Source organism: Alexandromys fortis, unplaced genomic scaffold, assembly GCF_014885135.2.
Source record: "Alexandromys fortis isolate MF-2015 unplaced genomic scaffold, M_Fortis_MF-2015_v1.1 scaffold_189, whole genome shotgun sequence".
In the NCBI taxonomy this organism is placed as follows: Eukaryota; Metazoa; Chordata; class Mammalia; order Rodentia; family Cricetidae; genus Alexandromys; species Alexandromys fortis.
The window spans coordinates 1,804,752-1,819,295 of NW_026068081.1; the positions used below are offsets into that span (position 1 = coordinate 1,804,752).

The window sequence follows — 14,544 nt, forward strand, 5'->3', positions numbered from 1 at the left end:
TCTATAAAATAACGCAAGGGAATTTTTTGGATGAAGAGAGGAAAATGTGTTCTTGTTTTAATGGTGGTGGTTTGGTTTTCTAAATGTGAAGGGTTGCAAAGGCCTTAAGTGATTGATGTCTGGCCGCTTTGTCCTTATTGCAGTTTGCTCAGGCCGGGGAGGAGCACCAAAGATAGGTTTGGGATGCTCTGGGAATGTCTATATCTTACTGAAAGAATTAATGGTTTTGTGAAATTGTTGGTGTACATATAGGCTGAGCTGAGGGAAAAAATAAATAAGAGAAAACAATTAATATCAAAAGGGCAGATAATCTAATTGAACAGGTGTTTTCTTTTTTTCCCCTTCTCTAGTGCCCCAAAATGCGCCGTCATGCTTTTGAACTCAAGATGTTAGATAAATATAGCCATTATCTGGCGGCTGAAACTGAGCAGGAAATGGAGGAATGGTTGATAATGTTGAAAAAGATCATTCAGATCAATACTGACAGTTTAGTGCAAGAGAAAAAGGAGACAGCAGAAGCAATACAAGGTAAGAACCATGAAATGACTCATTCGTAAAGGAGGCCCTCATCTGTTTTCCCTGGCAATGTCCTGCGGGCTAGGTGAAGATAGAACCTCCACAATGAAGGCCAACCGGCTTCTTCCTGAAGGATGGACTGCAGGGCAGGCTTTTCAAAGAGCTGGGACTGCATGGTCCCTGACACTTGAAATCCAACCCTGCTGGGATGGATAAGAAATTCATGGCAGATTTTCAAAAGTCCATTAAAGTTTCCCCGGTGCTTTCATAATCACAATTCTTTGCCGTAAATCTAGCAGGAGAGGATGGGGTGGGAGAGAGGGTAGTTCTCTTAGGTGATTAGCAATGCTCTGTATGGTTTGGAACATCTGCTTTCCATGAATCTGCAGATGATGAAACGAGCAGCCAAGGGAAAGGCGAGAACATCATGGCCAGCTTGGAGAGGAGCATGCATCCGGAACTGATGAAGGTATATCTTTCCTCTGGCAGCTCACCTTCCACTGACATGATGCAGGGCAAGCTGGTCAGGCTTCAGTGCTGCATTACGTTTGGGAATGTCATTTTCGAGTTCAGACACCTCCCCACATTGATGAAACAGGCATCAAAAGGCTGGTGCATTCCAGATGGAGGACTCGGGAGTGTCCACTCTCAGCATGGAAAAATCTTTTTTTTCCCCTAGACCCTACAAAAAGGAAAAAGAAGCACACCAAACTTCTAAGCTTTTGTAGCCTTATTAATTTTATCTACTATTATTCAATTTCATCGTTAACTAAATATTCTTTCAGTGGGCTAATGATGCAGCTTGTGCAAATGGTTTTCAGTCCAATGACACATGCTAATTTCTTCTGTCAATTATGTAAATAATTTACTCAGATAACAACTTTGGTGAACAGCCAGTGTTTGTGCTACTTCCCCTTATTTGTGGAGTTTGAAATCAAAAAGAATATGAAGGTAGACAGTTATTGCCATGCGTATCTTCGTGGGATGTACATTCCTTCTGTTACAGTGAATTAGAATAATCATAATACTGGAGAGGGAGGGGGAGAGGAGTGGGGGGGAGGGGGAGAGGAGAGGGAGGAGGGGGGAAAAGGGAGACGGGGAGGGAAATGGGAGGCGGGGAGGAGGCGGAAATCTTTTTTTTTTTTCAATAAAAAAATTATATTAAAAAAAAAAGAATAATCATAATAATGAATAGTCATTATCTCCCCGAAGACAACAGAGTCCGAATCGTGTATGTAGCTTACAGCCAGCACGATGGAGATTTCTTGCTTGCATCCCAAGTCTTTTGGATTTATTGTTTGATAATCAGCACAAAATGTAGAATATTTAGGTTTTATGGAAATGTATAATAATCAGATCTTAGTATTTAATCTCAATGATGGTGCTGCACTCCCCAGCCAATCAAGCCTGTTAAAGCCATATTACATGCATGGCAGCAAACATGGCAAATGGTGTCCCTGATCTGTATACACGATAGAATGACCTGGCATTTAGTCTTGTTTGGAAGGAAAGGTAACAGTGTTATGTATCTTTAAATTTTAGTATGGCAGAGAAACAGAACAGCTGAACAAACTCAGTAGAGGAGATGGAAGACAGAATCTCTTTTCCTTAGACTCGGAGGTGCAGGTATTGATATATTTCTAATTCAGACATGCACGAGGGAGGTGGAGCAGGTTGATGGTGGTGGTGGTGCTTGTTCTCTGAGTTGACTCCCCGCTCACGAGGACTGCTAATAGCATGGGACAGAATGTATATATCTTCTCCTCGGTCTCCTAGATCCTTGCATCACGCTGCTTCCCATGGATAATTTACATAATGCCTATAGATGATTAAGTACACCTGTGATCTAGTGGCAACGAACATCTACAATATAGAGAGTACTGAATTCAATGACATGTGGATTTTCTCCATTTGATATTGGTATATAGAACAGGAGAAGTATGCAGTAGATGACTAGACAGTTTCTAAACTAAGACTATTTCGCAAAATTATCGGGGGGAGTGAATTTTTGTTTTCTTCTCCCCCTTTCTATATGAAATCTTTTTCTAACAGTTTATTGTTGTTGTTGTTGTTGTTGTGTGTATGTGTGTCATTTGTGTAGGCGAACATATCATGGTGCACATGTGGAGGTCAGAAGACAACTTTGTGGAGTCTGTCCTCTCCTTTACTCCTTAATGGGTGCTGGAGATTGAACTTAGGTTGTCAGGCTTGCATGGTAGTGCCTTTCCCACTGAGCCGACTCCTGTTTTAAATAAAAATATAACATGAACATGGCAATTTTTAGTCCAGTTAAAACATATGAGGGATATATAAAATAATTTGAGGAAAACTAATTTTGTTATTTCCCTTCCCTTTATGCTTGAAGAGTTCTTGAATCGAGTTGTAAGTGTGTATGCGTGATGCGTACGGTAATGAAATTACCATGTAAAAGTGATACTGTGGGGTGTGCGTGTGCGGCATATGAATGTGTACAAGTAAGCATATGTGTGCACCTTTCTGTGCACCTGTGACAGCCTGAATTTAGCTTGGCGCATCTTCCCCCCATCACTCCACACCTTCTGTTTGGAAATGGTTCTCTCCCTGAACCTGGAGCTCAATGATTTAGCCAGACTAGCCAGCAAGCCCCAGGGATCCACCTGTCTCGTGTCTCCATGCTGCCCCCCCCCAGCTATGGGCTGACAGGTGAACAGTGTTGTGACAGTTTTTTATGTGCATAGCCAGGCTCCCTCCTCAGGTCCTCAGGCTCTCACAGTAGGCGCTTTACCCAGTGATTCTAGCCCCAGCAAATTAAATTAAAAAAAATTCTATTTTCCTCATAGCAGTTTTATGTATTGTTTTAATGTCAGTTATGTGATAGATAGATAGATAGATAGATAGATAGATACATACATACATACATACATGCAAGCATGCATCCATACACACACTGGTGAGATGTTCCAGTTGGTAAAGGTGCCCAATGACTTAAATTCCTGGAACACACTTAAAAGTGGAAGGAGAGAATCAACTCCAGAAAATTGTCCTCTGACCTTCACACATGTGCTATTGTACACACACACACACACACACACACACACACACACAGAGAGAGAGAGAGAGAGAGAGAGGAAATGTTAAGACAAAATAGAATAGCACGTTTCAGAGATGGCCATCTCTGGGACACTGGTTAAGAAATGTCCTTGTTGCAAGCATGACTGAGCCTTTGCTTGCCCTGGGTGATTGGGCTCTAATTGGACACGTCAGGCTCTTTGCCTGAGTACAAAGGAGGCAATTGACAGTGGTTGAAACTGAATCCAGTAGCTTTAAAAACTTGTGGCATAGTGTTTTTTGTGGTCGGGAAACTGAACTGATTCTGTGTTTATCGGGGAGCTACAAATGAGAGAAAACCCATAGTTGTGGATGAATCTTTAAGCACAACCAATGTGAATTTCCTGGTGACTGTGGAAGGTCACCTCACACAGAGTAACTCCTGTTGCGTCAAGTAAAATGTGAAATTCACCCAGAATTTCAACTTCCTCTTCTGGTCACATTTCAGTGTGGCGAGATAAGAGTCTTGTCTGTGCCCTTAGGGAGTAACGAAATGCTCCTTTGACTGAAGGGATGTGGGCGTCAACTCTGAGCTGCTGGGCAAGGCCATAGGTCTCTAAGTTTATTCTTAGGTGCCTCAGAAAGGAAAGGATTTGGGAGCTGGGGGCACTTTGGGCCAGTTGCACCACATTCCACTGTCTGAGTAAGACAGAAAAGAGAGCAGATAAATGGGCAGAAATTAGAACTAATCTCCATGGCAATGACTTGCTTCAGCTGGCTCCATAGCTAGGTGTTTAAAGGGGGCTGCCTAGTCCCCCATCTGCAAGATTTTTGTAGATATATAGACTTAAAGAGGGAAACCACACATTCCGGTACAGGTTTTATGCATTAGGCTCTTTTAAGGGAAGTTTTGTTCGAGACCCAGGCTGGGTCAAAGCCGTTATGATGTCTAAGAGTCTTCAAGTATACCTGGCTTGGCTTGGGCTGCTCAGGTAGCTGAGAACAATTCTGTCTTTTGGCTTGACTGTTCCTTATTGGCAATAGTCTCTGATCAAGTTCATTGTGAGTCATTTCTCCCCTACTGTCTCTATGGCTTTAATGAAAGTTAAGTTGTCATATAATCCATACTTGGCTTCCTGTTTGCAAAGAAAATGGACAGAGGTACTTAGACTGTGTGAGCCTTGGGAGCTGGGGAGTTTATTCTAGAGTTTTCTTTGAGAAGACACAGATGCCTGCCCTATTAGAGGAACTGACTCCCGGTATCTTGTGTTTAAATGTTGTATTTACCTTGAAGTACAAGCACTTTTCGAGAAATCTATCTTTGTGGCTGTTAGAGCACATCCCTCGGTTCTATTAGAAGCAGAGCTCATATTTATCTTTCTCCTAGGCAGGCCCTTTCTCTCCCCGCTCATCATTTAAATGTAGGCAGTTTCCCTGGGCTCCAGCCTTGGCTGCCTTTCACCCTCGATGCCCATCACTTTCAAATCCTTCTCCCCAACGCAGACCCCTCCTAGTTTTCCAGTCGCTCCAGTCGCTCCCTAATCACCTCAAGCTCAGAACACTGTAAGTGAACCGCTCCTGTCCCCACCCCCCCATCTGTCATTCATTTGTATGTCACAACGAATGACGAATTTTAACATCGCTGTCTGTGTGATCGCCCGTGTCTGACAGCGCTGTGTGATTCTTGTAGGCTTTCCTACCTCTTCCCGTCCATCTGTCCTGAAGGGCTTGTGAAGGGAACAGATTCTACCATCTCTGAGGATGTATTCTAGGAAGAAGAAAAGAGCCAAATAAATGGAGGCTAAAAGTAACGCAAGATAAATCCGAGAAAGGAAGTTTAGACTGTCTGTACGCACTTTTGTTTACAGGGAGTTGGGGAAATACTTCCCTTCACAAGTGCACGTTGACGAGACAGACCAGAAGGAAATGAGAGGGCAAGCCCCGCAGCTCCCTGAGGGCAGGGTTCCTGATAGAGCAGCAAGCACACAGACCCTGTGGTGAGGAAGGCGCGAGAAGGGCTAGAAAAATAAGCAAGGAAGGATGTGGGACTTGGAGCAGTAACCTGAGGGGAGAGGGGAGGCAAAAATAGTAAAAGACAAGGTCACCGATGTGGGAAATGAGAGTCAAGGGAGTCACACCTTGTAGGGTAGGGGTTTGTAGGTCAAGGCCTGGATTCTATGTTCATTGCCTTAGGCCAAATTCTCATCTCCCTCCAGGAGTTCTCTAAGGGCTTGTCCAGTGGAATCCAGACTGGACAGAGCTGCTGGATTCTGCCGCCATCTCTAACATACTGATCTGAATCTCTATCAGTCAGCGTCACTATGAACCCTGTCTCTTTAAATAACTCACGCTGTCTGTTTTGTAGAGGTTGGACTTTTCAGGAATTGAGCCTGATGTAAAGCCCTTTGAAGAAAAGTGCAACAAGCGTTTCCTGGTGACTTGCCATGATTTAACGTTCAATATCGTCGGTCACATTGGAGACAATGCAAAAGGACCTCCCACAAATGTACGTACGACCCTTCCTTCTCCTCCCCTGCATCCAGCATATTGAAGAATCGCTTTTCTTTTTATGACTAAGGGCTAATTGACAGCACAAGAATGCCAGCGTTACATATTACAATTAATTTGACATGAAGAATTTCATATCTTTCTTTGGCCAAAGTACAAATGTGTTCTCATCTTGAGAGGATTCCTGCAAGGCTTATCTACTTGGATGGCAGATGGGAAAGGCGTTACACTTTTCAGGAGTACCATGTCCCCAGAATCTGAAAGAAATATCCCTCACATTGGATTTGACTAAGGAATAGGAATTCTTCTGGAAAATTGGTTCATGACAATGAATTAGTGTCCCCAAGCCCTAGTGTGCCATAGATGCTATGCAGTCTGCTAGGCTTACTTACTGTTCTATAGAATGAAATTCACTTTTGGTCTGTATAAATACTAGGTATCCTGAATCGAGGAGGTCAGAATTACTTGCTTCCGTAAATGTCAAATCTTCAAAGACACCGTATTTAATGTTCACCTTTATTTTGGGTTTCTAGTTTCAGAACTATCAAGTAACGATGAATTCTTTCACAAAGTAGCTAAAATCTACTGGAGTACTTTTCTGCCAGTAAAGGGTTAATCTTCATGTCACCTGGTATGAGATTTCTCTTTGTGACCAGCTTTTGAATGCCATCTGTAGGGAGGAATCATGTCTTCTAGATTTGCTGATGGGGGCAAAGCATTTTTTGAGTAATTTACTGTTGACTGACATTAGCTCAGTTTAGTGCTCCGATGTGGGTCTCTGTCTCTATCTCCATCCATTGCCGGACGAAGGTTCTATGGTGATATGCAAGATATTCATCAGTGTGGCTATAGGAGAAGGCCAGTTCAGGTTCCCTCTCCTCTGCCGCCCAAGGACCTAGCTGGGGAAATCCCCTTGGACACCTAGGAACTCCTCTAGAGCCAAGTCTCTTGCCAACCCTAAAATGGCTCCCTTAATTAAGATATCTTCTTCCCTGCTCCTATATCTGCCCTTCCTCCATCTCAACCATCCAATTCCCCCAAGCTCTCCCCAATCCTCCCCTTCTCCCTTCTCTCTCCTCCTCTCTTCCACCAGACAAGGATTTTTAAAATGATCTGTAAGTTAGCGTTGTTTTAGGAGTCGTCAGTAAATATATAGCAATTTAAATTGTATTTATAGATTAATGTTTCTTTAGATGAAACTTTTGAATTCTGCACATCTTTTAAAACATTGTGACTTGTAAATTTTTGGGAATTTATAACTTGAGAATTTGCACTTGAAGAAATGACTAGCCTTTTATTTCTCAATGCCTTTCATTCGATGCAGAATAACAATAGTGCGATTTTAGCTAAATAATGAACTGGGACAACAACATAATGACACAAACGTAAAGAAAAAACACCCATTTTGCAATCTATCCCCCAAAAACTTAATTTTAAAATGTCAACTGTCTTCATTCCTAGGTTGAGCCCTTTTTCATCAACCTTGCCTTGTTTGATGTAAAGAACAATTGTAAGATTTCAGCTGACTTTCACGTAGACCTGAACCCGCCCTCTGTCCGTGAAATGCTTTGGAGCACCTCAACCCAGATGACCAATAATGGGAGCGTAAAGGGCGGTTCACCCGAGTCTCTGGTCCACGGAATTGCCGAGTCGCAGTTATGCTACATAAAGCAGGTGATTGTTGCTCCTGGACTCTTGCAGCACACTCACGACAAGAAAGAGAAACATCTTTGCCTTCCTTCATGGTTTCAGGCACTTTTCTTAGAAGATCTGGGGTAAAGGCAGGATTCGAACCTAGACCTGAAAGATCTCAACCAGCAGTAGGAGACAGAGTGCATTGTAGCTAAGTTCTATGATACATACCACCTCCACAAGCACTACCAGACCCTGGGGTTGTAAATACAAGGAGTGGGGCTAAGTGCTTCAGAAGAAAGGGGCAGAGAGGGGGTTAGAGTCACCCTGGGGAAGAGGACATATCCACTCTTCACTGGTGAGGAAGGATTAGACAAGAGCCCTTGTCACAAAGATACTAAACTCCCAGTGGCTTTCTTTAGCCACTTTCTATATCAGAAGATGGGAGATACTAGAAAGTTTTGGGGGCAAAGGTGGAAGAACCTCAAAGATTGTACCCTTCTTCTACTTGGAGCCCTTGTCAGTAAAGAGCTTCTAGGAGCTAGGCAGATGGCTCACCACATAAAGTACTTGCTGCTCATGTGTGAGAACCAGAGTGGATCTCTAAGAACAGCAGAATCCAGGTGGGCATAGTGGCCTTTCTGTGATCCCAGCCCAGAGACAAAGGATCCCAAAGACAGAGACAAGATATTCTGGAGCAAGGTGACTCTTCAGACTAATCAACATGGTGGACTCTGGGTTCAGTTAGAGGCCCTGTCTCAGGGTTTAAAATGGAGAGCCATCAAGGAAAACTCCTGGTGTCGACTTTGGGCTCCTATATGCACAAACACATGTACCACATATGCATGGGAACACACAACTCTTCACACACCACAATGCATCCACACAAAGAAATGAGCTTCTCTATGCCTCTGGACCTTCTCTAGTGTGGAAGCAGTGACAGCTTCTGCTTCCCAGGGCCCTTATGGGAATCAGACACGTTGCAGCATCCCCAGAAAGCACCTTGCTTGGTGCAACACATGTTCTCAGTGCAGTGTGCCTGCTATGGGTAGCGCCAATAACAGTGACCTTCGATAAAGGAGAGCGAATATTGCTTTTATACATTGCCAGATGGTATTAAAGTATAATATTCATTGCTGGCATCAGTGTGGGAAAATGCCAAGATGGCTGGAATGAGGAATGGTGGGTCCTCAGCAAATGCTTGCACTACTTGGTTATTCTAGCTGCCCACATCATGTGATATACTGAAAGCCCAGGGTGTGTGCCCTTCTTTACCATCTCCTATAGAAACATTTCTGAACTTCTGTTTCCGTATCCTTTAAACATATAGATAACTAGTGTCTTTAATTTAAAAAAATGAAGGTAGAATGAGATCAAGCATACAGATAGCCAGGCATAAGTTTTTTAGCGTGAATTATACTTATTCAGGCACAGTAGTATACATCACCTGCTTCGGAAGCTTGAGGCAATGGGATCACTTGAACTTGGGAAGTCCAGGCTAGCTTGACCAACATAGCAAGATAGGTGGGTGGAAGGGAGGGAGGAAGGGAGCGAGGTAGGAACGGGGGAAGTCAGGCAAGAAGGAAGGAATGACCTGGGTGGTGGTGGTGGTGGCGCTCACACCTTTAATCCCAGCACTCGACAGACAAAAGCAGGTGGATCTCTGAATTTGAGGCCAGCCTGGTCTACAGAGTGAGTTAGAGGACAGACAAAGCTCTTACAACAAAGAGAAACCTTGCTTAGAAAAACCAAAAACAAGAAGAAAGAGGAAGAGGGAAGGAAGGGAGGGAGAAGGCAAAAAAGGGCAAGGGGAGGGGAAAGGAAGGTGGAAAATGGGAAGGAGAGAAAGTGGAAAAAATGGGGATGGGAGAAAAATGGAAAGGGAAACATTTATAAAAGCAAATAAATGCAAATGGGAAACCACTATGGACATGGAAGACCTGAGTGCTGTAGGCGAAACTTTTTGGAATTTATTAACAGACCACGGCTTCCACCAAACAAAAGGCTAAGGGTGTCATCAGCTAGCATCTGAGGCCACTGCATTGGTTCTTTGACACCGCTGTAATCCACCTACCTGATGGCCTCACCAATGGATTTGAAATATGTATTACTTTATGACTTCCTTTGTTCCGTTTCTATAGAAACTTCACAACATTGTCACCACATTGAAACATGGAATTTTGGGTAACCTGAATCTTTGTTACCAGGCCTTATTGGCAGACATAATAACAGAACAAACTGTCTCCTATTCCCTTAAGAATAATTTAAAAATTACAAATCTACTGGGCTCAGAGTCCACTGATGAGCAGGCTTCCTGCAAGGGCAGCTTGGATGGTCTGTTAGCCCAGCTCACAGTTCAGGCAGCATGTTTCCAGCAATACCAGAAGCCAAGTTCTGTGACCTTGATACAGTTTTGATGGGCCACCCTGGTGTTGACCAGACATCTAGTGTATTTTATTTCATTTAATCCATATAAGATGTTTTTGATAGCACTTTTACTTAGTGCCATGATTTTATAGGTTAGAAACCTAAGGTGTAGACAAGATAAGAATTGCTTAAGCTGATGAATGGGCAAGCCAGAATATGAGCACAGGCTGTCTAGCTCCTCACCCATATTTTAAATACCTTGTTCTATGTTTTCTCGTGCTTGCTGCTTGGAAATTTACCACCCAGCCTTTCTAGAAGCTCTTTGAAGGGAAGGGACGTTGCTAACCTTGCGAACTGTCTTCTATTGTGCTCTGTCAAACTCAGAAGCTCCAATTTGGATCTAATGAGATGATATGTCTGAAGTAACTTGAAAGCTAGAAAGCAATATATTAATACACAAAACAGAAAAATAAAACTTGGTAAAGACCTAGTGATGGAGTATTCTACTCAAATTCCTTTGCTTATTGAAGTGAGAGACAAAAACCACTAAAACACACGTTCAAAGAAAATGGTGTGACTTTGGCTGCAGCTGCTTTCCCCATTTCCGTCGAGAGCAACAAGCTTTGAAAATGCAAAGTTTTGGGGGCTGGAGAGATGGCTCCACGGTTAAGAGCATTGCCTGCTCTTCCGAAGGTCCTGAGTTCAATTCCCAGCAACCACATGGTGGCTCACAACCATCTGTAATGGGGTCTGGTGCCCTCTTCTGGCCTACAGGCATACACATAGGCAGAATATTGTATACATAATAAATAAATATTTAAGAAAAAAAAGAAAATGCAGAGTTTTCCACAATGTGTGTGTTGTGTATCTGTGTGTGTTTGTATATGTCCATCAGGGTGTGTATGTGTGTGTATGTGTGCATGTGGATGTGGAGGTCAAAGGTCAATGATGGTGTCGTCTTCTATCATCCGATAGCTTATTTTTTCCTTTTAAAAGAGACTTTAATTTGTTGTTTTTAACCATGTGTATATGTTGAAGTGTGCATATATGGGTAAATACATGAGTGTTCATGTAGGCTCTTGGAGCTGGAGATACAGGCAGTTGTGACCCCCCCCCACTCCCAACATGGGTCTTGGGGACTGAATTCTTGGCCCTTGCAAGAAGAGCTTCAGGCAGCTTTCTACCCTTCCACTTTATATTTTGAGTCAGCGTCTCTTGGTGAAGCTGGGAACTCTTCCATTCAGCTGGACTGGTTAGCCAGTGAATTCCAGGAAACCCCCCCCCCCCCGTCTCCTCCCTAGCATCAGGACTACAGATCTTCTCTGGGCTTGATGTGACAAATTCAGGTGCTCCTGGCCTGATGTGAGCCTGATGTGACAAACACTTTACCCCTGGGCTACCTTCTCCGCCCCAGCTGGTGAGCTTTCCCATTAGTCAGAGCAGTGAAGTGGGATCTTCCTTCTTCACCGCGTTCAGTGTGAATTGTGAGCGCCCTGCTTGGTAGGTATAGCCACTTGCACGACTCACACTATCGTTAGCACATAGCAATGAAACCAGCACAATGTGTGTTGTATTCATTAGGTCTAAGAACACATCTTGCCAAAGAGCCAAACAAAAGGAGCTCAGCAGCATAGTGAGACTTGTCTGTCAGGGACGAAACCCAGGTGCAGCTAGTAAGGAACTAGGAACTGCGTTTGGGAAGATACATTGGAAGCAGCCAGTATTACCCTCTGGACATGGTGGTGCAGGCCTGGGATACTAGGGCTGCAGCATTCAAGTGGCAGGGGCAAGAGGGTTGTTGCAAGTTCAAACCTAGCAGGGTTGTAACATAGCTAGACCCTGTGTCAAAAAGTTCCCCAAATGACAAACTACCTATCCCTAGAATCCTGGCCGTGATCCTATGTTGAATATCAACATTCTGTACTCGCCACACTACAAGCTAGCAGTTGCCAAACAGCCATATGTATGTTGCATAAAAATATCTAACAGAAGTCATTCTTCCCCCAGGGAATCTTCTCAGTGACGAATCCACATCCTGAGATTTTTCTGGTTGTGAGAATTGAGAAGGTGTTGCAGGGGAACATCACACACTGTGCAGAACCCTACATCAAAAACTCAGATCCAATAAAGGTATTCTAAAGCACCATTGGTAAATACTCCTGCTTAATAGCGTACGTACCTTTCCCCAGTATTTTAAATGGCATTGTCTGCGACTTTTTGATAAAAGAACATATTCTCTGAGGACTTGTCATGTTGTGTGCTATAGGAAGCTGTACCTATGTCCGCTCCTGTCTGTGATGCCACGAGGCTAGACAATGAGCACTTCCTTCATCAATGTATTGACTCCCAAGGGATGCCCTCCACTGTGGTCCATTTCATCCTTTATACATACTTTCTCAGTGGTATTCCTTTCGTGCATGATGTGTTGACATATTACATGATGGGGATTTTTCATTGTTTTTCTTTTTTTCTGAATGTTCTTAAATGGCCATTTTTGTCATCAAAATCTCTAGCTCCTGGCATCTGATTGTTTAGAAACTGTTTGATTGAATCATGTCCTCTCGTGCTATAAATAAGAAATCTGAGCCCTAGGGAGGAGAAGTGTTTGTGGAACGATTAATTCATAACACCACAGTTATTGTGTGTTTAAGAGCCCATCAATCTACTGTATGTTACATTTTGTTGTATTCGACTATTATTTATTAAGTAGAAGATGCTTAGGAGACATGAGTAATTTGTGGGTGAAAGACTTTGCAATGTACACAAAAGCCTCTAGCATTTTGGATCCCTGGGGATAAGCATCCAGTCTATTTAGGCCTTATGGACAGCTTATCGCCTTTGCCATCTCTCGTTGCTTGTTCAAACAGCGGCTGCTGCCCACAGGAGACTAATTGCATTGACTCTTGTCACTTGTGCCTTATCTTGGGAGTAGAAAGGTCAACTGTATCTAGAACAAACTTCTTCCATGAATAATGAGGATCTGCCGGCAGCAAGGAAGGAAATACTTGTTAATACTGCCCAAAGTGCTGCCTGCTGAGGGCTGTGGTGCAGAGGATTCCTGCATCTTTTTAGTCTGTGTTCTGTGGAGAAAATAACAAAAGCCAAAAAGAATTACTTTTTGATTAGGGATTTGGCTCAGTCATAGAGTGAAAGACTCTGGGTTTGATTTCCAGTTACTGGCTGCCAGCCCCCCCCCCCCACTACCACCAACAGAATTTTAAAAGAGATACTTTAGTCTTAGAAAATGGGTAGCAGGAAGGTGTTATGTTTTAATATTTTATTTATTTATAGATGTTTCTTTCTAGATTTTGGTGTTTTATAAGGATGACTTGATGGAGGTTTTGGGGTGAATCCATGGCAGAATGAACAAATCCACACTCATCCTCTTCTTTCTACTCGTAGACAGCCCAGAAGGTACACAGGACAGCTAAGCAAGTGTGTAGTCGCCTTGGACAATACAAAATGCCCTTTGCTTGGGCTGCCAGGTTCGTGGAAAACAATTCCTGACCCTTCTCTTTTCCATTGTCTGTGAAGTTGGGGACCAGTGGTCTATTTCTGGCGTGGCTTGGGGTACTTGGGATGTAAAGCCTCTTTCTTTAGAATTTCTCATGCCTTCAAGAATCCTTCCAAACCCCTCTTGCGTTTATGCACTCTTGCTTTAGGGAATTGTTTTTGGCTTGGGTTAATCCGATGGATAATGCTTACTCTTATATTTTCATACGACTCATTGCTAAAATACTAGAGTCTTCCCCCAGAGAACTGAAATGTATAATGAATTGTGTACAGCATGTCCAGTTTTTCAGTGTTGACTGAGTTTACGGCTTTACAAATTATCATAGAATCATCCCGGGATATGTGCTGAATATTCGATGACAAAGAATGCAGCCATGAAGTTCAAGCTTATAATTAATAGATGTCTCTGTTTCCTGGTGACAAGGTCAGCCAACCCTTTGGCAGAGTGGACTTAGAAGCATACATGCCCTATGATTCTTACCTTACTGTTGTTTATGAAGGTCGTTCATCCAAATCTTGCAAATCTTCAGGCAATGAGGACTTGACGCCTGTTTTTTGCTTATCCCCACTTCAAAGTGTAAATTCATCAGCTTGTTTGTGGTACAGCCTGTACAGCTGACTGGGAGTTCTTGGGAAAGGGCACCATGTTCTGAATAATTCAATCAGTTATGTTCCCTGTGTGCTGGGGAGGACACGAGGTAGGAGATTCAAAGTGAATCAACTCTTCTCTCACTATTTATAACCATTTCATTTGGGGGAAGGATCTCGAAATGCTTCGTGTGCTCATAGACGGGGAGGCACTATTTTCCTTGTTTTACATACTGGTTGAAACCAATGATTGCCAAGGATAGGCGAATGGCAAAAACTAATGGATGGTGCCGTCCTTGAAGTAAAGTATGGCTTATAAATATAGACATGCAATTACTTGTAATGTTTCTACCTTAAAAGTCCATAGCTGTTGCTACTACTGTTTATATTAAT

At 43.1% G+C, this 14,544-nt stretch overlaps 1 protein-coding gene across 3 annotated transcripts in view; it reads left to right on the forward strand.

Annotated features, from left to right (window-relative positions):
- The window catches only part of Dock11 (dedicator of cytokinesis 11), a 195,480-nt gene that overhangs the window by 73,023 nt on the left and 107,913 nt on the right, over positions 1 to 14,544 (forward strand). For all 3 annotated transcript variants that reach the window (XM_050121924.1, XM_050121926.1, XM_050121927.1), the window contains exons 8-14: positions 351 to 528; positions 906 to 985; positions 2,059 to 2,142; positions 5,909 to 6,049; positions 7,513 to 7,725; positions 12,058 to 12,180; positions 13,453 to 13,535. In XM_050121924.1, coding sequence (XP_049977881.1) covers positions 351 to 528; positions 906 to 985; positions 2,059 to 2,142; positions 5,909 to 6,049; positions 7,513 to 7,725; positions 12,058 to 12,180; positions 13,453 to 13,535 — 902 coding nt within the window. The remainder of the gene's footprint in view (positions 1 to 350; positions 529 to 905; positions 986 to 2,058; positions 2,143 to 5,908; positions 6,050 to 7,512; positions 7,726 to 12,057; positions 12,181 to 13,452; positions 13,536 to 14,544) is intronic.